Source organism: Daucus carota, chromosome 9, assembly GCF_001625215.2.
Source record: "Daucus carota subsp. sativus chromosome 9, DH1 v3.0, whole genome shotgun sequence".
Lineage (NCBI taxonomy): Eukaryota > Viridiplantae > Streptophyta > Magnoliopsida > Apiales > Apiaceae > Daucus > Daucus carota.
The window spans coordinates 30904015-30929445 of record NC_030389.2 but is presented as its reverse complement, the minus strand read 5'-3'; the positions used below and the strand labels follow the sequence as shown (position 1 = coordinate 30929445).

Here is a 25431-nt window from a genome sequence, read left to right as displayed (position 1 = left end):
AAACGATTATAAAGATATTTTAACTAACTAAATAACAATAACTAAAAAGACACTAAATTAATATATAAAATGTCTAGGGCAATCAGGTCCACCATGCTTACACAATAACTGGCTCTAAGCTAAAGCAATTACAATGATCAAGTAACTAGAGTTTGTTAATCTCTCTCAAGTATCAACACTCTCGAAACATGATTACACATATAACCACTTTTAGTAATTCAATTAACCGGGCAATTAAAGCGAGGCTAATCTCTCTCGAGTATTAACGCTCTCAGAAATCCAATGATGCTCTCGCACTCAAATTCAATTCTGCTAATTGTATGTGTGCCTCTAGTAGTATATCTCTCGATTATACTCCTATTCGCAAAGAATCAATTCATGATATCGGCCGATTACACAAATCAATATTAAAACATATCAATTAGAATTAACCAATCAAACAAATCACTGTAAAATCATGCCAAGATCATAGCGCAAACATGGCTTCCCCTTAAACCCTAGAACACACTACTCGATACTAATTAAACAACTAGAATAATTAAAAGACATAATTAAACTAACAAATAAAGAGAAGAAAACTATAGAAGAAAACCTTTATTAACCTTCATTGTTGTCATCCCAAAAAGAGTCATGGCCTCTCCTCTGTAAGTTTCTCTCTAAACCTAACCTACTCTAGTATTCTACAATGATAAAAACTAATCTTCTCTCTGATATAATATCTGTCTTTTAATATTTAAAACTTATCTATCAATAAAACTCCAAAATCAAGTAGGATTTAGTCTCAAAATTCGCAGCTTTCTGTTCTGTCCAGTTTTTGGGCTTTTCCAATTGGACTTTGCATCTTGGACCACTTCTGAATTAAAGAAAATATCAAGGGCTTCGCGTGGGCTGTAAGATCGTCCAATTTTGACATCTGGAACTCAAGATATGGCCCAAACAGTGCAGAAATCGGGTAGAACCCAATAAATTCGAATTTCCTTAGAATTTAGCTATAAAATAGCTATTTTAGCTTCAAATCCTTCTCAACTTGGAATTCTTTATTCCCTACAATAAAACATGAAAATCTATTAAATAAATATCCAAATCAGTGCAAAATATAATTAAATATGGGAATAAAATCATATAGAATATATATAAAAATATATTCTATCAAACATCCCCACACTAAGCTTTTGCACGTCCTCGGGCAAATAAGCGAAATAAAATCTAAGTCCTAACTAACTAACACCATTTTCGTAGATGACACGATTGCATTGAGCGTATGCAACAAGCCGTTAAACCCCTAGGCAGCCCTAGTAGGACGAGTTTTGTCTCGTGAGGGTTTATAGTGAATCTACCCACAAAATTCATTATTTTCTACCAAGTCTCAAACATGCAACTAATATGAATGCAAACTAAATGAATATGCCTAAAAACAAATCATGAAAGCATCAACCTCATCAATATATATCCTCAGAATATGCAACAATCAAGACATTCATCTATCTCACACATTAGTCATGCTACTTTTCCACTGCAAGTGCGGAGTGCATCGTGTGTGCTCAACATGCTTTCTAGTGAAACAAAACAGAGACCAACAAACTTCAACAGAGTCTTAACCATGAGTCATTAATCAGAATAATGCTTAAACACTTCGTTACATTAGAGTCAACTACAGCTCAGGGTCGCAAAAGAACTTCTATGCCTCTCTTATTTTTTTCTATATTTTTTTTTCATGCTCGGTCTAAGGCTGGGACGCTTCTCAGGGTAAGTGAGTTACGACCACCATAAGACTTTGCTAGCTCTTTTTTCTCTCTTTTTTTTTTATTATTTTTAAGTCAAGTAATTCTCCAGTAATCAAGGATTATGAAAAGTCACCAAGAAAATTATTTCTAGTACAATTGCACTTAATACCAGCACAAGTACCTGGATCGTCCCTTTCAAATGACAATGCATTTTTAACCATTGATCTCAAAGGAGTACCTGATACTTTATTTGCAATATTCTTTTTTTTTTCATTTTTTAAGAAAGGCATATACATCTTAAAGCTCCCCTAAACTTAAGATTTACATACTCTAAGCTCAAAAGGGAATAATCAAAATTCTACGCCCGACTCATAGCCAAGATTCAAGAATTAAGTTAGCCTAGGTCTTGTCTCTAGAGCATTTTACAGTGTAAATAAAATTTCCGCACAACAATTTTTAAGCATGCAAGACATCACATATGATCAAGATTACTAGCCAAGAAATCATGCAAATAAACTCATCATGAGAAATCAACTTGGTATTATATACTTTCATGAAATTATGCAAACTAAATGAAATAAAAAAAAACTACTAAAAAAATGCATACAAAATTAATAACTACATGCTCTAATTTAAATGCAACTAACATGAATTTCCTAAGTTTAAGACATGGTAATATACAAATTTTTCTAATTTTTTTTCAATTTTATAATATATAATTTTTTTATCATTTTTTATCATTGAGAAATCATCCCCACACTAAAGTGGTTCATTGTCCTCAATGAACAAATATGAAAGAGATATATTATATATAATAATATAATTATATAATATTAGTTAAAAGGAATACTCCCCTAGAATGCCGTTAGATTGTTCTTTAACTCGATGCACTTCCTTGACAAGTGTAGCAGTTGATGCAGTGGTGTGATGTGCGCTCATAAAATCTGGACACTAGAGCTCTAGTGTTCGACTCCCACCAGCCTAATTTCTTTTTAAAACACAGCAGGTGGACAACATGGGCTGAAGTGGGCCTTGCATTCGCAATACTGGAACAAAAGAAACAAACTTCTAGGACCAGAAGCTTTAGAGCCGTGGCTAGCTGAGAAAGAGCTGCGGTGCAAAACTTCCTGGATCAACAGTCCAATTTGCACTCCCTTTATATTTTTTTTTTCTTTTCTTCAAAAACCCAGCTCCTAAAATTTACATAAAACACAAAAAAGTGTTTTAAGTAAATAATTTCATGCAGCTCCAAAATTCTTGCAGCTTCAAAAGTACCTGAAACACTTCATAAAATTTCATCAAGACATCTTATGGGAGTAAAAAAAAAAAAGGAAAATAAAATTTCTAAACTCCTAAAAAAAATGGAAAATAAAATTTCTAAACTCCTAAAAAAAATGCAAGAATATATTATATAATTTATAAGTTTACAGATATATCAGATTGACTCCCAAAAAGCGTTCTTTTAGAGTCATTAGCTTGACCTTCTCGAACAAAATCTCGCCACCTCGAATATATCCCAGAGGACCAGTAGTTGTTTTAATCCTGCAAAATATCTCCAAACAATTATTAGTAAACTTAATTGTCACATCAAGAAGTAACAATTGATCAAAATATTTTGTTGTTCTGGAGAACTTGGTGATAAAACAACGATAGAATTCACATCCATGAAAAGATTGAACTCCTTTGATATTCACACGAGGCGGAGGCTCAGGTGGTGGTTTTTCAGAACTCCTCACTTTTGCAGGAGTTAGTTGGATCTCTTGGCTTCTCGCGTCAATGAATAGAGAGTCAATATTGATATCTCCTTCTTCTTGGAATAGAAGTGTTCGAGCTTTTTGAAACGGATTATAGGACAAATTCTGAGAAATCTCATCTTGGACAATCATCACGTCAACTTTAAAGCATGTATTCACAAATATGGGAGCAGAGGACCGAGTAAAAGCAAATTTTTCCATATTAAATTGTTGATCCACCTTGATTAAGTTGATTCCCTTAGAGAATAGTAATTGAAACACGCAAGGTGGAGGAGAAACTGTTACCAACTCAATGTTGCTTTCTGCACTTAGCTCATCATCACGTATATGGTCCACAACAACAACATCATCGATCTTATCATCAGTGGCATGATCTTTCTCTTTATCAATAGGTACATCATCATCGCAGATCGAAAAACTACCACACTCTTCATCACTTGAAAGAATGATAATATTTATGTCATCTTCAACCTGGAGAGACGGGGGTAGAGAAGATTCAGTTTGCCGTGCAGTAGAAGAACTGGCCAATTGTGCAATTTGAGCTTCCATCATTAACTGTTCTGCTTTGACTTCCTTAATCATCTTGGTACTCTCTTCAATGCATTTTTGGAAGTTCATAATACCATCCTCAAAACTCATGTTCATATTTATCAACATATCATATACCTCATTTGTCTGCTTTGATGACACATCTACATTGGTTAGAGGAACTTGTAGCTCTTGTTGTAGTTGAGGATAATGGTATTGTTGAAATTGTGGTTGATCATATTGAGGTTGATAATATTGTTGCTCATATTGTTGCTGTGGCGGTTCTTCATAGCATTGTTGCTGAAATTGATGTTGATCATGATACGAGAAATTTTGAAAATCATTGTCCATGTAAGAGAAATCCGGTTGATCCATCCATCCTTGATCACAAGAATTAGAATATTGGTTGTACTCATATCTTTCTTGATAATCATTCACATGTCCCAACTGAGCATTCTGAGAATTAAAGACATTGTAAGAACATTCATAACCATAGTGACCCTGAACACCACAAACTTGACAGAAGTTATAAGTCTTCGGGGCAGCTTGTGACATCTTGTTGATACTCATTGGACGCATAGCAGGCTCAGTAGCTTTTAATGAGGCATTTTCACGAGTATATGCCTCAACTCGGGAAGATAGGAGTGCAAAGTTATCAACTCCCTCCATTGTAAACCTGCACAAACACAACAAAGCCAAGAAAACACAGTAAAATCCGCTTCAATTGGAACAAAAGTTCCAAAGAGGCAAAGGAAACAATCTAAATAACTAAACAAAACCAATAGGAACTAGCCGTCTCCCCGGCAGCGGCGCCAAAAACTTGATATGTTATTTTATAACTTACCGCAAGCGCACGGTGTCTGTTGTAGTGCAGACTGGCAAATGCGGGTCGTATCCTCAAGGAGACAGATGCTATCAATTCTATTCAGTTATACTCAATTGTTTCCAGATCAAAACGATTATAAAGATATTTTAACTAACTAAATAACAATAACTAAAAAGACACTAAATTAATATATAAAATGTCTAGGGCAATCAGGTCCACCATGCTTACACAATAACTGGCTCTAAGCTAAAGCAATTACAATGATCAAGTAACTAGAGTTTGTTAATCTCTCTCAAGTATCAACACTCTCGAAACATGATTACACATATAACCACTTTTAGTAATTCAATTAACCGGGCAATTAAAGCGAGGCTAATCTCTCTCGAGTATTAACGCTCTCAGAAATCCAATGATGCTCTCGCACTCAAATTCAATTCTGCTAATTGTATGTGTGCCTCTAGTAGTATATCTCTCGATTATACTCCTATTCGCAAAGAATCAATTCATGATATCGGCCGATTACACAAATCAATATTAAAACATATCAATTAGAATTAACCAATCAAACAAATCACTGTAAAATCATGCCAAGATCATAGCGCAAACATGGCTTCCCCTTAAACCCTAGAACACACTACTCGATACTAATTAAACAACTAGAATAATTAAAAGACATAATTAAACTAACAAATAAAGAGAAGAAAACTATAGAAGAAAACCTTTATTAACCTTCATTGTTGTCATCCCAAAAAGAGTCATGGCCTCTCCTCTGTAAGTTTCTCTCTAAACCTAACCTACTCTAGTATTCTACAATGATAAAAACTAATCTTCTCTCTAATATAATATCTGTCTTTTAATATTTAAAACTTATCTATCAATAAAACTCCAAAATCAAGTAGGATTTAGTCTCAAAATTCGCAGCTTTCTGTTCTGTCCAGTTTTTGGGCTTTTCCAATTGGACTTTGCATCTTGGACCACTTCTGAATTAAAGAAAATATCAAGGGCTTCGCGTGGGCTGTAAGATCGTCCAATTTTGACATCTGGAACTCAAGATATGGCCCAAACAGTGCAGAAATCGGGTAGAACCCAATAAATTCGAATTTCCTTAGAATTTAGCTATAAAATAGCTATTTTAGCTTCAAATCCTTCTCAACTTGGAATTCTTTATTCCCTACAATAAAACATGAAAATCTATTAAATAAATATCCAAATCAGTGCAAAATATAATTAAATATGGGAATAAAATCATATAGAATATATATAAAAATATATTCTATCAAAATCCCATCAAAATCCATGAGATTTTGAAGCATTGTGTTTAAATCCTAAAAAATCCATATCAACTCTCCGACATTTTATCAAGAATCCGGGCAAAATCAAAATCACATACAATTCATTAAAACCCATAATTTTTTTAAAGTGGATATCTAATTTGAAACGGAGGGAGTACATTAAAACCTTTAACATAAAAACGTTTATAAAATATTGTTAGGAATCAATAATTTTTGATGATAACATAAACATTTTTGTAACATGTCTTACTTAGAATCCTTATCAAATTTCAGTTGTAATTGTTACATTTCTTGTCTTTGGGAATTATCAACGGATGGGTAGAATAGGATGGCTAATTGTAAATATCCAATGCCATGTAATTTTATCTAAGTGAAGGATATTCAACTGATGAGATGTAACTGTTCAACTGATAAATACTGGATGATGTTTCAACTGATGAAAATCAAGCATTCAACTGAAGACAAAGTGTTCAACGGATAATGCTGAGGAATTCAACTGATGAGACTGGAACAGCATTCAACTGATGGAGTTTGTAATTCATTCAACTGATGAGCCAGGCATTCAACTGATAAAGTCAATAGCAGTTGAAAGCAACCAGAACCTTCAACTGATGAAGCAAAGAGCAGTTGAAAGTGACTAGAGCTTAAGTCTGACAAATCACATGGATCGAATTACACTAAAATAGACATGGAAGCCTAATTAGGAAAATAAAGAAGAAGCAGAAACATACTTATCTCATGCAGTGCAATCTGGATCAAATCAAGATGATGGTCAAAGATGAAGACATCTCAGAAAGCATGCATAAGACAAAGTTGTGCAGCATTGTTTTTAGATTAGAGTGCATTTTGTAATCTAGCTAAAAGCTTTGTAAAACTTGGAGTATATAACCAAGTTAGTAGCATCAGTTGAACTTGTTCAAATTACTTGAGAGAAAAACCTGAGAGTTAGAACTTGCTTTGAGTGATGAACCAGCAGCTGTGCGAATTGTAAAACAATCCACAGATTCTTCTATATAAAATCTCACGGGTGGATCATTCAATCCACCCGTATTTTTAATACTTGGTGTTTTTCTGTTTATTGTGTTCTTAGTGTATTATTCTTGAATCTTTTAAATTTGTAAAAGATTGTATTCAACCCCCCCTTCTACAATCTTTCTCATAGTTGGTGTAAAATAACAATTGGTATCAGAGCGAGGTTCCCAACAAACAGGGAAAAAGATCAACACTGCTAGAGAAAGATGGGAAAGAAGGATGCTGGAGTAAAGATTCCTGTTCTTGACAAAGACAACTATTTTCACTGGAAAGTGAGAATGCATCTGCATCTGTTGTCCATTGATGAAAGCTATGTGAACTGTATTGAAAAAGGACCTCATGTCCCCATGAAGGTCTGCACAAGTATGGGAGCTGATGGTGAAGACATGGTAGGTAAGATGATTCCAAAACCTATCCATGAATATTCTCAAGAAGATACTGAAGAAGTGCACAAGGACAAGAAAACCATGAATCTTCTGTTCAATGGTTTGGATCAAGAAATGATTGATAGTGTTATTAGCTGCACAAGTGCCAAAGAAGTTTGGGACACCATCAGGACCATCTGTGAAGGGAATGAGCAAGTGAGAGAGAACAAAATGCAGCTTCTTATTCAACAATATGAGTCATTCCATTTCAAGGCTGGTGAAAGTTTGAGTGATACATTTAACAGATTTCAAAAACTGTTAAATGGTCTAAAGCTCTTTGGAAGAGTATATCAAGTTAAGGATTCAAACTTGAAATTCTTAAGAGCTCTTCCCAAAGAATGGAAGCCCATGACAGTCTCTCTCAGAAATACACAAGAGTTTAAAGACTATACTCTAGAGAGACTGTATGGAACCTTAAAGACTTATGAGCTTGAAATGGAACAAGATGAAGAGATTGAGAAAAGCCAAAAGAAAGGGCATTCATCTGTGGCTCTAGTTGCATCTCTGGAGGATACTGTCAAGGACAAGGGAAAGTCTCAAGTTGAAGAAACTGAGAAGTTGGTCAAAGAGGAGAGCTCAGAGTCAAGCAAAGGAAGAAGAAAGGAGAAAGAAGTAGCTGATTCTGGTGAAGAAAGTGATGGAATTGATGAACATCTAGCCTTCCTGTCAAGAAGATTCTCCAAACTGAAATTCAAAAAGAATTTTAATTCTGCAAAATCTTTTAAAGGCAATCCCAAGTCTGATAGAAGCATGGTAGACAGATCAAAATTCAAGTGCTTCAACTGTGGGAATGCAGGTCACTTTGCAAATGAGTGCAGAAAGCCTAAAGTTGAGAAGAAGTCAAGTGAAAACATTGACTACAAAAAGAAATATTATGAACTTCTCAAACAAAAAGAAAGAGCATTCATCACAAAGGATGATTGGGCAGCTGGAGATGATTCTGATGAAGAGGAGGAGTTTGTCAATCTAGCTCTAATGGCCAACTCCACAGATCAAGAAGAAAACACTGGAAGCAGTAGTCAGGTATTCACTACAAACCTAGTTGAGTTAACTAAGGATGAATGCAATGCTACTATTAATGAAATGTCTACAGAATTGTATCACTTGCATGTTTCTTTAAAATCTCTCACTAAGGAAAATAGTAGGATTAAGGAAGCTAACACCTTTCTTAGTGATAGAAACAGTGTTTTAGAAGCTCAATTTATTGAGTTTGAGAAGCTGAAAATTGAGTGTCAGACAGCTAAGGATGATCTCTTGGTTGTTCTGAAAAGAGAAGAGATCATAAGAAAGCAGCTTGATAAGGAACAAGAGATTATTGCCAAATGGAAATCTGGTAGGGATGTTTCCACCAATATCATCAACATGCAAGGTAGAGAGACCTTTGTAGAGAATGAGTGGAAGAGGAATAAGAAAGTGCTTGAGATATCTGGGAACAGTTCAGGTGATGAGAATACTGATGATGATCATCAGTTGAAGAACAAAGTCTCAACTGATGAAAGTCATCAGTTGAACAAAAACTCATCAGTTGACAAGAGTGTTCTCAAGAAGCTTAACAAGAAATATGGTCCTGTTAAAAAGAATTTTGTTAAAGGTGAGAATAGTTCTTCTGAGACCAGTGATAGTGTTAATAACACTCTTCATTCCAGTAACAAGAACAAGAAGAAGTTGGATACTAGTGAGCATAAATCTGAGGAGACTAAAAAGAAGAAAGGAAATAGAAATGGCAAAATAGGAGTTAACAAGCACACCAATTACACTCCCAATGCTAGTGCTCTTAGGAAAACCTGCAGTAAGTGTGGTAGTGTAAATCATTTATCTGCTAATTGTAAAACTGTGGTTGCTCCTAATTTATCCTTGCCTATTCCTATGACATCTGTTCCTCACATGAATTTATCTGCTATGAATATGATGCCTGGTTTATTGCCTCACAATCCTTATTCTCAGCCTAACATGCCATATATGTTCAATCCTTATTTCAATGCCTTTAACATGCCTCAATTTCATTCAAACTTGCATGGAATGAACAATTTATGCATGTCTCAAAGGCCTGTGTTTGAAAACAGAGTTGATGTTCCAATTTCTCAACCAAAACCAAAGATTGAACCAATTCAATCCAAGGAAAAGGTTGAGAAAGTGGAAAAGGCTGCTAAGACTAACAAATCTGGACCCAAAGCAATTTGGGTACCAAAATCAACTTGATCTATTTGTAAAATGTGTGCAGGGAAACCACAAGAAGAATTTGTGGTACTTGGATAGTGGATGCTCCAGGCACATGACTGGTGATTCCTCCCTGCTCACAAAGTTTGTGGAGAAAGCTGGCCCTAGCATTACCTTTGGAGATGACAGCAAAGGATATACTATGGGATATGGCTTGATTGCAAAAGAGAATGTCATCATTGATGAAGTTGCATTGGTGTCTGGTCTTAAGCACAATTTGCTTAGCATCAGTCAGCTCTGTGACAAAGGTTACAAAGTTAATTTCACTCCTGCAGCCTGTGTTGTCACCAAAGGAGATGACAACAATGTGGTTCTGATTGGACAAAGGAAAGGAAATGTGTATGTAGCTGACTTCAATTCTGTCAAGTCTGAATCTATCACTTGCCTTCTCAGCAAAGCAAGCTCAGATGACAGTTGGCTATGGCATAAGAGATTGTCACATCTAAATTTCAAAACCTTGAATGAGTTAGTAAAGAAGGACTTGGTAAGAGGTCTACCAAAGCTGGAATTCTCAAAAGATGGACTTTGTGGAGCCTGTCAGCTAGGAAAGCAAAAGAGAAGCTCTTTCAAAAGCAAGACTATTTCATCAATTGTGAAGCCCCTTCAGCTCTTGCATATGGATTTATTTGGACCAGTCAACATAATGTCCATTTCAAAGAAGAAATATTGCTTAGTGATTGTTGATGATTTTTCAAAATTTACTTGGACTTTCTTCCTACATTCTAAGGATGAAGCTGGGAAAATCATCATCAATCATATCAAGGCATTAAACAACAATCCAGATGTCAAAGTTGGAAGGATAAGAAGTGACAATGGAACAGAATTCAAGAATTCTGTGATGAAAGAATTTTGTGAAGAAGAGGGAATTATTCATGAGTTCTCTGCACCAAGAACTCCACAACAAAATGGTGTTGTTGAAAGGAAGAATAGAACTCTTATTGAGGCTGCAAGAACCATGATTAATGAAGCTCAACTTCCAACCTATTTTTGGGCTGAAGCTGTGAACACTGCTTGTTTCACTCAAAACATCTCACTAATTACCAAACCTCATAATCTAACTCCCTTTCAACTCTTCAAAGGAAAGAAGCCAACAATTAGTTTTCTTCATGTATTTGGATGCAAGTGTTATGTTCTAAGAAATCAAGGTGAAAATCTTGGAAAATTTGAGGCCAAGGCAGATGAAGCTATTTTTGTTGGATACTCTGATGGAAAATCATTTAGAGTATATAATCTGAGAACCAACATTGTTATGGAATCAATCCATGTAGTTTTTGATGATAAGAAGATTCAAGGATTCTCAGATGAAGGATTTCATGATAATCTCAGATTTGAGAATGAAGGTGAAGGTGATCTGTATGACAGTGATGATGATGATGACATTATTCAAAATGTTGGAATCAATCCTGGAATTAATATTCCAACTGATGACTCTCTGGTGCAAGAAACAACTGCTATTGGAAACTCAACTGAAGCATCAGTTGAAACTACATTGGAAGGATCAGTTGAAACACCTCAAGGATCATCAGTTGAAAGAATGTCTCAAAGTTTCAATCAGTCTAGAAATAATGAGATGTCAAATTTAGGGGGAGCTTTCCAACATGGAAACCTGAACTTCAATAATGAAGCCACATCATCAAGACAATCACTTCCACCACAAAGAAAGTGGACAAGGGATCATCCTTTTGAGCTAATTATTGGAGATGCAAATGCATCTGTACAAACAAGAAGAGCAACTCAAGATGAGTGTCTGTATAGTGCATTCCTTTCACAGGATGAACCCAAAGTCATAGAAGATGCTCTCAAAGATGCTGATTGGGTTCTTGCTATGCAAGAAGAATTAAATCAATTTGAGAGAAACAATGTATGGAAGCTGGTACCCAAACCTAAAAACAAAACAATTGTAGGAACAAGGTGGGTATTCAGAAACAAGGTGGATGAGAATGGAGTTGTCACCAGAAACAAGGCAAGGCTTGTTGCTAAAGGGTACTCTCAATCTGAAGGAATTGATTTTGATGAGACCTTTGCACCAGTTGCAAGACTGGAAGCAATAAGAATCTTCCTGGCCTATGCTGCTCATGCAAATTTTAAAGTTTATCAAATGGATGTTAAGAGTGCTTTTCTAAATGGTGAACTGGAAGAGGAGGTATATGTCAGTCAGCCTCCTGGTTTTGAAGATCCAGAATTTCCAGAGTATGTTTACTTTTTATTAAAAGCACTCTATGGACTAAAGCAAGCACCAAGGGCATGGTATGACACTCTGTCTCAATTCTTGTTAGATAATCATTTTTCTAGAGGAACTGTGGATAAAACACTATTTTACAGGAATGTAAATGGTGCCTTTATTCTGGTTCAAATTTATGTAGATGATATAATTTTTGGTTCTACAGATGAGAAACTTTGCAAAAAGTTTGCTAATCTAATGAAAAGTCAGTATGAAATGAGCATGATGGGAGAGCTCACCTACTTTCTTGGTTTACAAGTTAAACAAGTAAAGGAAGGTATATTCATAAATCAAACTAAGTACATTTATGATCTACTTAAAAAGTTTGATTTATTGGATTGCAAAGAAGCTAAGACTCCCATGCCAACAGCCACTAAATTAGAATTAAGTCCTAATGAGAAATCTGTGGACATCTCTAATTATAGAGGCATGGTTGGTTCTCTTTTATATTTGACAGCTAGTAGACCAGATATTATGTTTTCTACATGTCTCTGTGCTAGATTTCAATCTGATCCTAAAGAATCACATCTTATTGCTATAAAAAGAATATTCAGATATCTTAAGGGAACACCAAATCTTGGTATTTGGTACCCTAAAGACTCTGGATTTGATCTAATTGGATATTCAGATGCTGATTTTGCAGGATGCAAAATTGATAGAAAAAGTACAACTGGCACCTGTCAATTTCTTGGTGACAGATTGATTTCTTGGTTTAGCAAAAAGCAAAATTCTGTATCAACCTCTACAGCTGAGGCTGAATACATTGCAGCTGGAAGCTGTTGTGCACAATTATTGTGGATGAGAAATCAATTACTTGATTATGGATTAAATCTCTCAAAAATCCCAATATTTTGTGACAACACCAGTGCTATTGCTATAACCGAAAATCCAGTACAACACTCAAGAACCAAGCACATTGACATCAAATACCACTTCATAAGAGAACATGTGATGGCTGGTACTGTTGAAATGCATTTTGTTCCAAGTGAAGAACAGATTGCAGATATTTTCACAAAGCCTCTTGATGAATCCACATTCACAAGGTTGGTAAGTAAATTAGGTATGTTAAATTTCTCCTAATTTAGAGTGAATTTTTTTCTAATTTGGCAGCCAGAATTTGATTAATTTTGATTTATCAAAATTAAATTAATTATAACTCTGGATAAAGTCTATAATATTTCAACTGATGAACTAGTGAAATTGTTTCAACTGATGCTTGAAACAATATCCTCTTGCGCTGTTTTTCATTCAACTGATAACACCAGTTGAAGACGCCTTCAACTGATCTTCATCAGTTGAATAGGAAGTTTAAAGAGGCGCTTATTTCATCCGTTGAAAGTATTATCAGATCTGAGCCGTTGAAATTTCTTTTGTCTCTCACTTACTTTATACACACGATCGTGTGTGTAATTTTTGTAGAGATAAATAAGAGTAATTTCTTCTCAACGGTAATTTCTCAGCCAATCACAGCAATTTTCTGAGAAAGTATTTAAGTGTTTTGATTTATTTTCACTTCCTTTCATCTCACTCTTTCGAATTCTTCAAGTTCTCTTCTCTCTCTGTGCAAAAGCAAACTCTAATTTTTCCTCAAGCTCTCTCTGTAACTACAATGGCACCAATGAAGAAGTATACTGCTCCAAGTGGGTTTATTTATGAGAAGAACAACTTCGCGTCATTTGTGGATACCAAGGCTGTGGAGGAGAAGGAGTATCACAGGATGATGGAGTTCATCAAGTCAAGCCAGCTCTCTTATGCTATGCTTGAAGCTCCTATCATCTACCATGAAATAGTAGAAGAGATGTGGACCTCTGCAGAGTTTAATAGTGAGCATGAAACTCTAACTTTCTCTGTCAATAATAAAACTCACTCTGTCAATGCTGATGTTATGAAAGCATGCTTTAAGATTCCTGAAGATACTATTTTATCTTTGCCTAGTGATAATCAGTTGGTTAATTTACTTTATGCCATGAATTATGTTTTGCCAACTGATGCCTTAGGTAAAATAGAAAGAAGGGGTCTTAGGAGAGAATGGAGTTATTTATGTGATGCTTTTATTAAGGCATTTTCTGGTAAGATTAGTAATTTCAATGCTCTCACTTCCCAGATTTTACAAATGCTTTACATGTACCTGACTAATGAATATTTCAATTTTGGTGGTTTGATGATCCAAGAAATTGGGGAGAAATTAGGTGATAAAATTGATAGACCTAGGAATATTTATTATGTCAGATTTCTCATGATGCTAGCTAACCATCTCAACAAAAAGCTAGTTATTACTAACAAGGAAGCCAAGCTTCCCAGTTTTGTGCAGGAAAAGAGAGTCTTTAAAGACCTCTTTAGGATGAATTTATATCCCTCCTTGGAGGTGGTGTACCTGCCAACAATGGAAGCTGGAAAGCACAAAGAGGTACATGGCTTTCCTACTACTCTTTCTCAACCCTCACCTTCTTTGCTTTCTGCCATCAGGGCTGTTGAAGAGGCCCATCAACAGTCCACACAAGTGGCAAAACCTTCTAAAGACAAGTCTTCTAAACCAACCTCAGATGCCTCCCAAAAGACATCTGTTGTAAAATCCAAGAAACACAAACCTGAGGGGAGTGTGATTGGAGGTTGTGAGGGGGAGGGAAAGGGTGAACATAAAAGAAACCCTAAGAACAAGGATGGAGAGGTGTGTGTTAACCAGCCAAGCCACTCTGCAGTCTCCCAAAAGACTGTAGATGTTAATATGGAATTAAACTCATCCCTAGCAGCATCCTCCCAAAAGGATGTTGCTATTGAAAATAGTCCTCAACCAGGGACACAGTTAAAAAGGGGGAGGGACACCACTTCTTCACCAGTAAAAGCTTATGGGAGAAAGAAGTTAAGAAGTGAAAAACTGAAGCACTCTGCACACACACAGGCATCCATTCTGGATTTTATGCCTTTAACTTCTCAAAGTCAGATTGATGTGACTCCAATAAATGTGGAGTCACAGCCCCCCTCTTCATCTCAACCAATCACCCATATTTATGATCTTACCATCTCTACTACTCAAACACAATCCCCAACCTCTTCTGTGGATGTGGAATTAATTCACACCACACTTGTAAATTCTCCATCTTTGGATTTCATGGAGAAGCCCCCATCTGAGATTGATCATCATCATTTTGATGATTTGTTGGATCTTTCTCTTCCATTTCCTTCCTCTGTGACAATGTGTTCTGTGGATTTTCCTTTAAAATCAATCACTACAGACTCAACTGTCACAGCCTCTAAACCTATTTCTTCATCTTCTTCAACTGATCTCCCTCATCAGTTGACAAGTGTTTGTCCTTCAACTGATATGCTTAACAGCTCTCATCAGTTGAATGCATCCTCTACTCATGTTTCAACTGATGTCCCTCATCAGTTGACAACTGCTGCTCCTTCAATTAATTTACCTTTTTCTACAGCAGTTGATCACATGGTAGCACAAACACTTCTAGGATTGAGTGGAGTGAGCTATGGAGTGGAGAGGCAGCCTTGTGAGCTGGCAAAAGGAGAGGGTGTGGAGAGTCTGGCATTTTCTTCAAGCCAGGAAAAAGGAGAGGATAAGAGTGACCCTTTAGTAAGGGTAAGTGAGGGAGAGGTGAGTGGTGTGGTGAGCCAAGGGGAGCCCTTGATGCAAGAAAAGAGAGAAATTGAGAGAAATGCAGGTGTCAATGAAGGGTTTAGTGAACAAGAGTTTCAAGCTGAATACAGATCCATATTGGATGGTGTTTCACTAGACCCTGAGACTTTTACTCATGGGATGTCTTCCATTCAAGATTTTGCCAGATTGGACAATCAAGCAGCTGAGAGGCACCTCAATCTGATTCACACTACATCTTCCATGCTTAGAGCAAAGGAGGCATTCACAGCTCTGCCTGCCAATGCTGGAGATGATTTTCATTATGATGATAGTGATGAAGACCTCAATGATGCTCTTGAGGAATCTCTTGTTGAACAACCTACAACTTCTCTACCTTCATGGCTCTCCATGCAGTCTGCCAATGCAACTGTTGTTAGCATGGAGCTGGAAAGGCAAGCCTCCACCATTCTTCAATCACATCCTGGAAGCTCATCCTCCCCTCCAGCCATTTCTGCCACCCTTGCCAGTCAAGCTCTGGACAATCTCAAGCTTCACAAGTTTCAATCTCTCCATTTTCAGCATGAGATAGAGCATCTCAATTCTCTCATTGCCTCTGTGAAGACTGACCTGACCACACAAATTGATGAAAAGCTTCCAGCTCAGGTTAAATCAGCTCTTTCTGAATCTGCACAAAAACAACTCCAATTGGAAAAGCAAGTGGAAGCTCTGGAAGGAAATGTCTATATCTTAAACTCTAGAATGGATGAGATGTTGCAGCATCAAAGAATTCAGACTGGACTGCTTCAACATCTTCTTCTTGCCTCTGGTGTTTCACTTCCCAGTTCATCCCCTACACTTGCTGCTAACAAAAAGGGGGAGAAAGAATTACCAACTCCTGCAGAATTGATCAGTCAAATTCCTCCCCCTTTCCACACTGAAAGGGAAAAGCAGAAGATTGCAAGGATGAAAGAATTGGACTCCGTTGCAAAGAGAGTGGCTCAACTGGGCAAGAAATCTTCCACATCTTCTACAGCCACCACAGCTCAAATCTCTTTTCCAACCACAACTACAATTCTCAGGGTGATTACACCTGAGATTGTCATCCCTTCCAAGTCAGAAAAGGGTGAGCCATCAATTGTGAATGAATTCAAGCCCATTCTGTTTCCAAACAATTGTGGTTACTCCAAGCCTGGGAAAGACTCAAGCTCAATCTACTTTCCACTAGCCAGGTCTGACAAAAATGAGTACAAGCTTTTGGGCCAAGAAATCAAAAGTTATAAAGACTGTGCAGATGTGGCCTTAAAGGCTCATTTTGCCATCATCTACAGAGAAGGCCAGAAGCTGTTTATTGGAACTGGCCATCCTCACTACTCATTTGCAAAAGCTGAAGAGGTGGCCAGAGAATGTGAAAAAGAGGAGTTTGAATCCCAACTCTCTTTGAACCGAATAGAGGTGGATGAAAGGTATGCTATTGAGCTGGAAGAGGAGTTGGCAGCTGAGCTTTTAAATGAGAAAGGATTGCCTCTTGAATCTTCTCCAAAGAAAAAGAGAGTCAAATCTAAAACTAAGATGCCTGAGGCAGCCAAGAGAAGAGAAGAAGTGCCAGAAAAGCCTATCTCAAAGCCTTCTTCTCCAATCAAGGATACCACAGTAGTACATCCAGATGTCAACTTCCATGATGAGCCAATAATGCCAAAGGAGGAGCCAATTGACTTGGAAGATATTCCAATTCCAGCTTTTCTTGTCCAAGAATCTTCCAAGCCAAAGAAGAAAGTCAAGTCTGTGGCTAAAAGGATGGCTAACCCTCCTAAACCTCCAAAAGAACCTGAGAACCCTGATGACTATCTCATCATTGCTAACATTGAAGAAATTTCTGAGTTGGATCTAGAGCTGGATGATCTTCAAGAAGTAAGAGGAATAGAAGCAACTTCAAAGTTACCTGAAAGATTGGTATTCTCTTACAAAAACAAGGGTGATGTCATCTGGCCTCTTCACAGAGTTCTGAATTCTGAGGGATTCAGTTCTCTAACAAAAATATATGGATCTATGAAGAGGACTGGAGGATTTACACCACCTGCAAAGCAAATGGTACTAAAGAGAATCCTTGAGATCAGGAAGGAATGGAATTCAGATGCTAGTCTACAAAGAAGGCTGAAAATTCCCTACACTGGAAAGAAAATTCATCATGAACCTACTCCAGTCATGGAATTTAGGGACAATCAAGGTGTTAGGAGATTTTTCAGACCTAAAGATCAACTCAAGGTTGCTAGCTTGAATACTCTGAAGACTCTCCAATCCAAGCTCAACAGACAAGACAGTGATGAAGAATGGTTCTACAGGATCTTTCAGAAACAGATCAATATTCTTGAAGAAAAACTTAAGTCCAGAAGAAGAAGATCTTCTAGGAACAAGTAACTGCTCAGTCTAGAGGAGCATAATCATCTGTAATCTTTTCTAACTCTTGTATTTAAATTCTGCATTTTATTTTATTAATGTTTTGTTATCATCAAGTGTAGAATTTATGTCTGCATCTTCTCCAGTCATAAATTGGGGGAGATTGTTAGGAATCAATAATTTTTGATGATAACATAAACATTTTTGTAACATGTCTTACTTAGAATCCTTATCAAATTTCAGTTGTAATTGTTACATTTCTTGTCTTTGGGAATTATCAACGGATGGGTAGAATAGGATGGCTAATTGTAAATATCCAATGCCATGTAATTTTATCTAAGTGAAGGATATTCAACTGATGAGATGTAACTGTTCAACTGATAAATACTGGATGATGTTTCAACTGATGAAAATCAAGCATTCAACTGAAGACAAAGTGTTCAACGGATAATGCTGAGGAATTCAACTGATGAGACTGGAACAGCATTCAACTGATGGAGTTTGTAATTCATTCAACTGATGAGCCAGGCATTCAACTGATAAAGTCAATAGCAGTTGAAAGCAACCAGAACCTTCAACTGATGAAGCAAAGAGCAGTTGAAAGTGACTAGAGCTTAAGTCTGACAAATCACATGGATCGAATTACACTAAAATAGACATGGAAGCCTAATTAGGAAAATAAAGAAGAAGCAGAAACATACTTATCTCATGCAGTGCAATCTGGATCAAATCAAGATGATGGTCAAAGATGAAGACATCTCAGAAAGCATGCATAAGACAAAGTTGTGCAGCATTGTTTTTAGATTAGAGTGCATTTTGTAATCTAGCTAAAAGCTTTGTAAAACTTGGAGTATATAACCAAGTTAGTAGCATCAGTTGAACTTGTTCAAATTACTTGAGAGAAAAACCTGAGAGTTAGAACTTGCTTTGAGTGATGAACCAGCAGCTGTGCGAATTGTAAAACAATCCACAGATTCTTCTATATAAAATCTCACGGGTGGATCATTCAATCCACCCGTATTTTTAATACTTGGTGTTTTTCTGTTTATTGTGTTCTTAGTGTATTATTCTTGAATCTTTTAAATTTGTAAAAGATTGTATTCAACCCCCCCTTCTACAATCTTTCTCATAGTTGGTGTAAAATAACAAATATTAATTAGAATTTTACAGTAAAATTATATACGTAAAAAAGTCGTGTTTTGAGCACGGTCCTTAATAAGAGCTATTAACCAAAAAACTCAATCTACTTGTCATTTTTTTGCCAAAAATCCTTTAAACTTTTATTTTCACGAACAACCCCAATCAACTTTATTAAATCTTTGAAAAAATTTAACTAGAATTACTTTTAACCGACCTGAACTAACTATAATCATCACATATTCTATGCGACAACATAATTACAATTAATCAAAAAATAGTAAATTAAAAATAAATAAATCTTTTTATTCAAGCCAAATAAAATTAGAGAAATGCCCTCTCCAAAGCTGCTCACCACAAAAAAAAAAAACAGAGCCCAAGCCTGAATTTGGCAAATAATCCACCCCACAGTACTACAAGAATAGACTAAAATAAAAATAGAGGACACTATATTTTTTATTACGTAATTTTGATTAAATGGAGCTTAGGAATCACATCCATTTGCTGAGCTCTTCACACACCTTCTGATTACGTAAAACATATAACCCCATTAATTTATGATAGAAATATGAAAACCCTTATACCTTCTATATAATATGGGTTTATGAAATTAAAATATTATAATTATCAATATTATCAATATTATTAATGAATAGGCACTATCTTACGCATAAATATATAAAAAGATGTGAATTATGGAAAGATACTTAAACAAGTCAGATTGGTATATTTTAATCATGGTTTATTTTGTATTGTTTTATATGATTTGAATAAAGTTCAATGAGGTTGTTAGTGAAAAAAAAAGTTAAAAGATTTTTTTGGCAAAAAAATGACAAGTTGGTTGGATTTTTTCGTTAATAGCTCCCTTGATAATATATCATGGGTGATTTTCCGGCGTCACAAAATACTCTTACGTGTAAAAAATGTAGAAATCCAAGAAGATTGATGGAAATAAATAACGTGCATTGATTTCAAGTAGGAATATGAATGCGTGCGAGTAAGCTCCTGGATTTCAGTTATTACACCCATAATCCCATTCACCATTTCTCCAAACAACATTTCCAACCACCAACTCCACTAATTATGACTAAATTCCGTCCCATTACTCCATGTTTCATCTCACTTTCCAGTTTCACATTCACAAGGAATGTTTTTCCTTGTACAAGCTTCTTATAACTTATAAAAATCATATACATTTTTGACAATGCAGGCTTATATGCCTTATAAATTAGTCATTGATTACTTTTCGGATGAGTCAGAGTCAAATCAGGATTTTCCGGGATAACAGATGATAAACCCACCACTTGCGCTATCAATCGTGCTTATAAGTTGATTATTTTAAAAAACTTACTTATTGAAAAATTTCTAATTATATTAATTTATCAATTACATTTCAATTTACCTTAAACTCTCTAATAGTATATCAAAAAAATTGATAAAAATCTAAATTGATAGTTCAAACTGATTAGTTCGGATTGTTGAATACGCAAGTCAAAGAAGCACATATTCCCAGCATCACATTCACATTTTCTTTCTTAAAGCATGTTTAAATGGTGGTGTCCATTATCCACTCATCTCCAATATTGTTTAGCCTTTTTACACACTTCAACATAGCACACATTCACAAGTATACGTTTGGTTACATACAAAAACTATCACAAGCAATTTAGATAGGCACATTGAAGAAAAGATGCTGAGGTTGAGAAGATGCATGTCTCTGGTTTTAGTTCTTGGGGTGCTGTTTTTACGGAAAGATTGTTTAGCAGCTGATAATGGCAGTGTTGTTATAAAAAGATCGAGCTTTCCAGAGGGTTTTGTTTTTGGAACTGCCTCTTCTGCTTACCAGGTCTGTTTCTTCATTCTTGCCTCTCTTTTCCGATAATTAACACACTCACGCACACATCTTTGCAAGCTTCCCGTAAGAAAAGCGAGAGAGATAGCATGAGAGCAAGAATTTGCTAGCCATTGACATAATTCTTTTCATTGTTATTATTTTCGTATTAATATTTTCTTTGATGAAAAAAAATTATAGTCACAATTGTACCAGAGCACTCAGAGTTCCAGCAAATAGAACATAACATGTTTACATAATAATATATTCATGTGTGTCTGCAGAATCCAACTATTTACTACCTCCGTTCCCATAAATTGTATACATCGGGGACGGACGAGTCACACATTTTAATGCTCCTGTGAAGTAGAGTTTTTTTTTTTGACAGAAGCTGTAAAGTATAGTTCAATAACATATATTTAAAATGTTCCTTTTTTGAATAAGAATTTTAGGAAAAAAAAATTAAAAATAAGTTATAAAACTATACTTTTAGAAGCATTAAAGTGTGTGCCAAACAGTTAGAAAAAACGTATAAAAATGAGTGGCACGGAGGGAGTATTATATTGTAAATGTTTGGGAGAACTTTCCCTTGTGCAGCAGGGTTAGTTTGGATATTTTACTGGATCATGTGAATGGACTTTGGTAACTGCTTAGTTCTGTTTATTGTTAAAAGTGTTTTTTCTATGTTTATGTTTGAGAGCCTGACAGCCTGTGCATAAAATGATGAACTGACATACCACAGTAAACATGAATAATTGAAAATTAACGAGTCCCACATTCCCTGGGATGGTACAGAGCAAGCACAAATATCATCATCAGGGCAATGCTTAATCCTAAAAGTCTAAAACTTCAACCGGTTAAGATAAAACATAAAATCCTGTCAAAGTTTTCTTGTTAAGATACGATACAATTTCCTATTAGGTGGTTCCCGTGATAAGTTGAAATTTCAGGAGAGCTTGTGACATAATATAATAATCTTAATACCCCCAATATTCTCAAAATTAATATAAAATGGTAAGCAAAAGAGCCTTTCATAGAAGTGCAATTTCTGTGTGGATCACCAGACACATTATAAAGGACTAGTAGACACTTCTCTTTTACACATGTGTGTCTTCGTTTAACTTTGAAGTTAACATTTCCATTAGCTCTTCCACATTGACCTTTGTGATTTGTGCACAAACTTTCAGTATGAAGGAGCTGTGAAGCAGGACGGAAGGGGACAAACCATCTGGGATAAATTTGCACATTCATTTGGTAAAACTTTGTTTTCATATCAATGATAGTGATAGCATCTAATTTGTATTGACAAAGTTAAAGATACAAAGTTAAAGATACAAGTACTCTTTTGCTAAATAAAAAAGTTACAGATACTTTAAAACGTTGATGCGATGTAAGCAAGGTCTTGCATTATACCTTTCGTCAATTTATGATAAAATTATTGTTTTTAGGCATTCAAAACCGTGAACTAGCACATAGCAAGTAGACACTTGCATATTCTGTTTTGCACAAACTTCTAATATCTAGATAATTATATTGATAGACAGTATACTTTACGAATTATAATATAATTGAAGAATGAAAATGATGAGAAGTTCAAGATGATGTCGATCTGGTTAGAATTGAGTAAGTTAGCTGACTCGAGATATGTTCCAGGAAAGGTGGTTGATTTTAGTAATGCTGATGTTGCTGTGGATCAGTATCATCTCTTCAACGTAAGTCATTCATAATACTTGCATTGAGTAGCATTGAGCATAGTACTAATAAATCTGGTTCTGCGAACAGGATGATATTCAACTAATGAAAGATATGGGTATGGATGCTTACCGGTTTTCAATTGCTTGGTCTAGGATTTTCCCAAGTGAGTGTCTTTTATCATTCGTTCATCATCATTACATTTCTGTAATTTATATGTCCATTGAAAGCTTATGTACAATGGCTTATCTCTTTAGACTGCCGATCAGTGATGTGAAATAATGCAGCAAATAACATGTAAAACTATTCGTTCATGTTTTTCAGATGGAAGTGGAAAAATCAATCAGGCTGGAGTCGATCATTATAATAATCTGATCAATGCATTGCTAGCCAATGGTACTCTTCAATGATAACTGCAACATATAGTACATACAAATTTATCAGTTTAACATTTAATCATTCTGATTGCGTATGTAGTGCTCTTAAGTTATGCAAATTGAAGAGGCTGATTCATGAAATACAATGTACAGGAATTGAGCCATATGTCACCCTATACCATTGGGATTTACCTCAAGCACTAGAAGACAAATATGAAGGATGGCTCAGCTCCCAGATAATGTAAACAATCTTTACCTGAAATGGTTGTATTGCTCATAGTCTTATATTGTGCAACTTATATATATATATACACATCTCTGTTTACTGCCTGATTTAAGTTGAATGTATCTTTGATTGTTTTGTAGAAATGACTTTGCCACATATGCCGAGACCTGCTTCCAAAAGTTTGGTGACAGAGTAAAGCATTGGATTACGCTCAATGAGCCACACACTTTTGCAACACAGGGTTATGATGTTGGCCTCCAGGCTCCAGGACGATGCTCAATTCTTCTTCACTTATTCTGCAGGGCTGGAAACTCTGCGACAGAACCTTATATAGTCGGTCACAATGCTCTTCTTGCTCATGCAACTGCGGTGGATATCTACAGAAAAAAATACAAGGTACAATACATGCTGCAGTTGGCGCATTCCGTTGTGGATCATCACAATAATCTGGCTATCTGACTTTCATGTGCTTTAATATATAGTTGTATGGTAGACATTTGTAAACACTACATCTTATTCAATAATAGGGAAGCCAACATGGATCAGTAGGGTTAGCATTTGATAGTTTTTGGTATGAACCTGCAACAAACTCGACAGAAGACATACAAGCTACACAGCGAGCAATAGAGTTTCACTTGGGCTGGTTAGATTTTCTACTTCAATCAGAACAATATTATTTAATATTCTCATATTCAAAATATATTCGTATCAGATGGTATGTTAATATCTATAAAGACTTTCTGCTATAAAATGCTAATTTTGATACTTGTGCACTAAGTGCAGGTTTGTTGACCCCTTGATATTTGGAGATTATCCCAGCTCGATGAGAACTAGAGTAGGAAGCAGATTACCTAGATTTTCCAAAGAGCAGTCCAGTCTTCTCAAGGGTAGCCTGGATTTTGTTGGCATAAATCACTATACAACTTGGTATGCCGAGAACAATTCAACAAAGATCATAGGCATTTTGCTTAATGATACACTGTCAGATAGTGGTGCTGTTACTCTCCGTATGTTTCTAAATTTCCTCTATTTTATTCTGATTTATAGTATATAATCTACATCCTTTTTACATAATTATCTATATGTTTTGTGTCATTCATTATATTATAGTGGCTTTATGTTAAGTATAATCCTTGAGATGTTTTTTTTTCAGCATTCAGAAATCTGAAACCCATCAGTGATCGCAGGGTATGTGTAATTGTTCCTGTAGATCAACTACCTGTAGCTTTGTTACCCATGAAAATAATCAAGCTTGAATGACCAAACTGCAGGCAAATTCTATATGGTTATACATAGTTCCTAATGGCATCAGAAGTCTTATGAATTACGTGAAGACAAGATACGGGAATCCTCCAGTCATAATAACTGAAAATGGTAAATATTCTCAAATCTCTGAGTACTTTAGCATTGAAAGGGAATTTTTCTCGAAATTCTTACTAATCCATACACTTTATATTAGTAAACTAGATAACTAAAACAAATTGTGATGGATGTAGCTTAAGACCTATAATCTTTGTTCTCTGTATCTGTGTCCTACTAGGAATGGATGATTCAAATAGCCCTTTTACATCCATTAAGGACGCGCTAAAGGATGAGAAGAGAATACAATACCACAACGACTATTTGACGAATTTACTAGCCTCCATCAAGTAAGCCATTGTAAACACTACTAGCTATAAACGTAGAGTGCATAAATAGTAAGTACATGTACCTATGCACGAAGAAATTATCCTGAAGTTTAGCTGAAACTGTATACGTCTGCTCTGCACTCTGCAGTGAGGATGGCTGCAATGTGAAGGGATACTTCGTGTGGTCTCTACTAGATAACTGGGAATGGGCAGCTGGATACACCTCAAGATTTGGTCTCTATTATGTTGATTATAAAGACAAGCTCAAGAGGCATGCTAAGGACTCAGTTCAGTGGTTCAAGAACTTCTTGGCCTCCGCATAGACTGCAGTGCCGGTGAAGATACATCATACAGCTCCATATTCCATTCAGACATCTCAATGTCAATTGTCATCATGTTACTAGAACTACACTACCATTTATTTATTACGTCGTGGATCGGTTAGTCCACATCAACTAATTACAGTTGATATTTCTTTTATTCTATGTTACAAATTGAAAGATTCTATAGATTAATTGATTACATAATTGGCGTCTCA

At 35.8% G+C, this 25431-nt stretch overlaps 1 protein-coding gene across 1 annotated transcript; it reads left to right on the top strand.

The window, feature by feature from the left end:
• Positions 1 to 20687: 20687 nt before the first annotated feature.
• Positions 20688 to 25431, top strand: LOC108200772 (beta-glucosidase 6-like). The gene is made up of 13 exons (XM_017369022.2): positions 20688 to 20985; positions 22158 to 22224; positions 22624 to 22682; positions 22753 to 22828; positions 22987 to 23058; positions 23193 to 23280; positions 23406 to 23661; positions 23793 to 23908; positions 24049 to 24272; positions 24419 to 24453; positions 24537 to 24639; positions 24806 to 24914; positions 25042 to 25431. Exons 1-13 carry the CDS (start codon positions 20830 to 20832, stop codon positions 25214 to 25216), a joined length of 1536 nt encoding a protein of 511 aa, XP_017224511.1. The 5' UTR covers positions 20688 to 20829; the 3' UTR covers positions 25217 to 25431.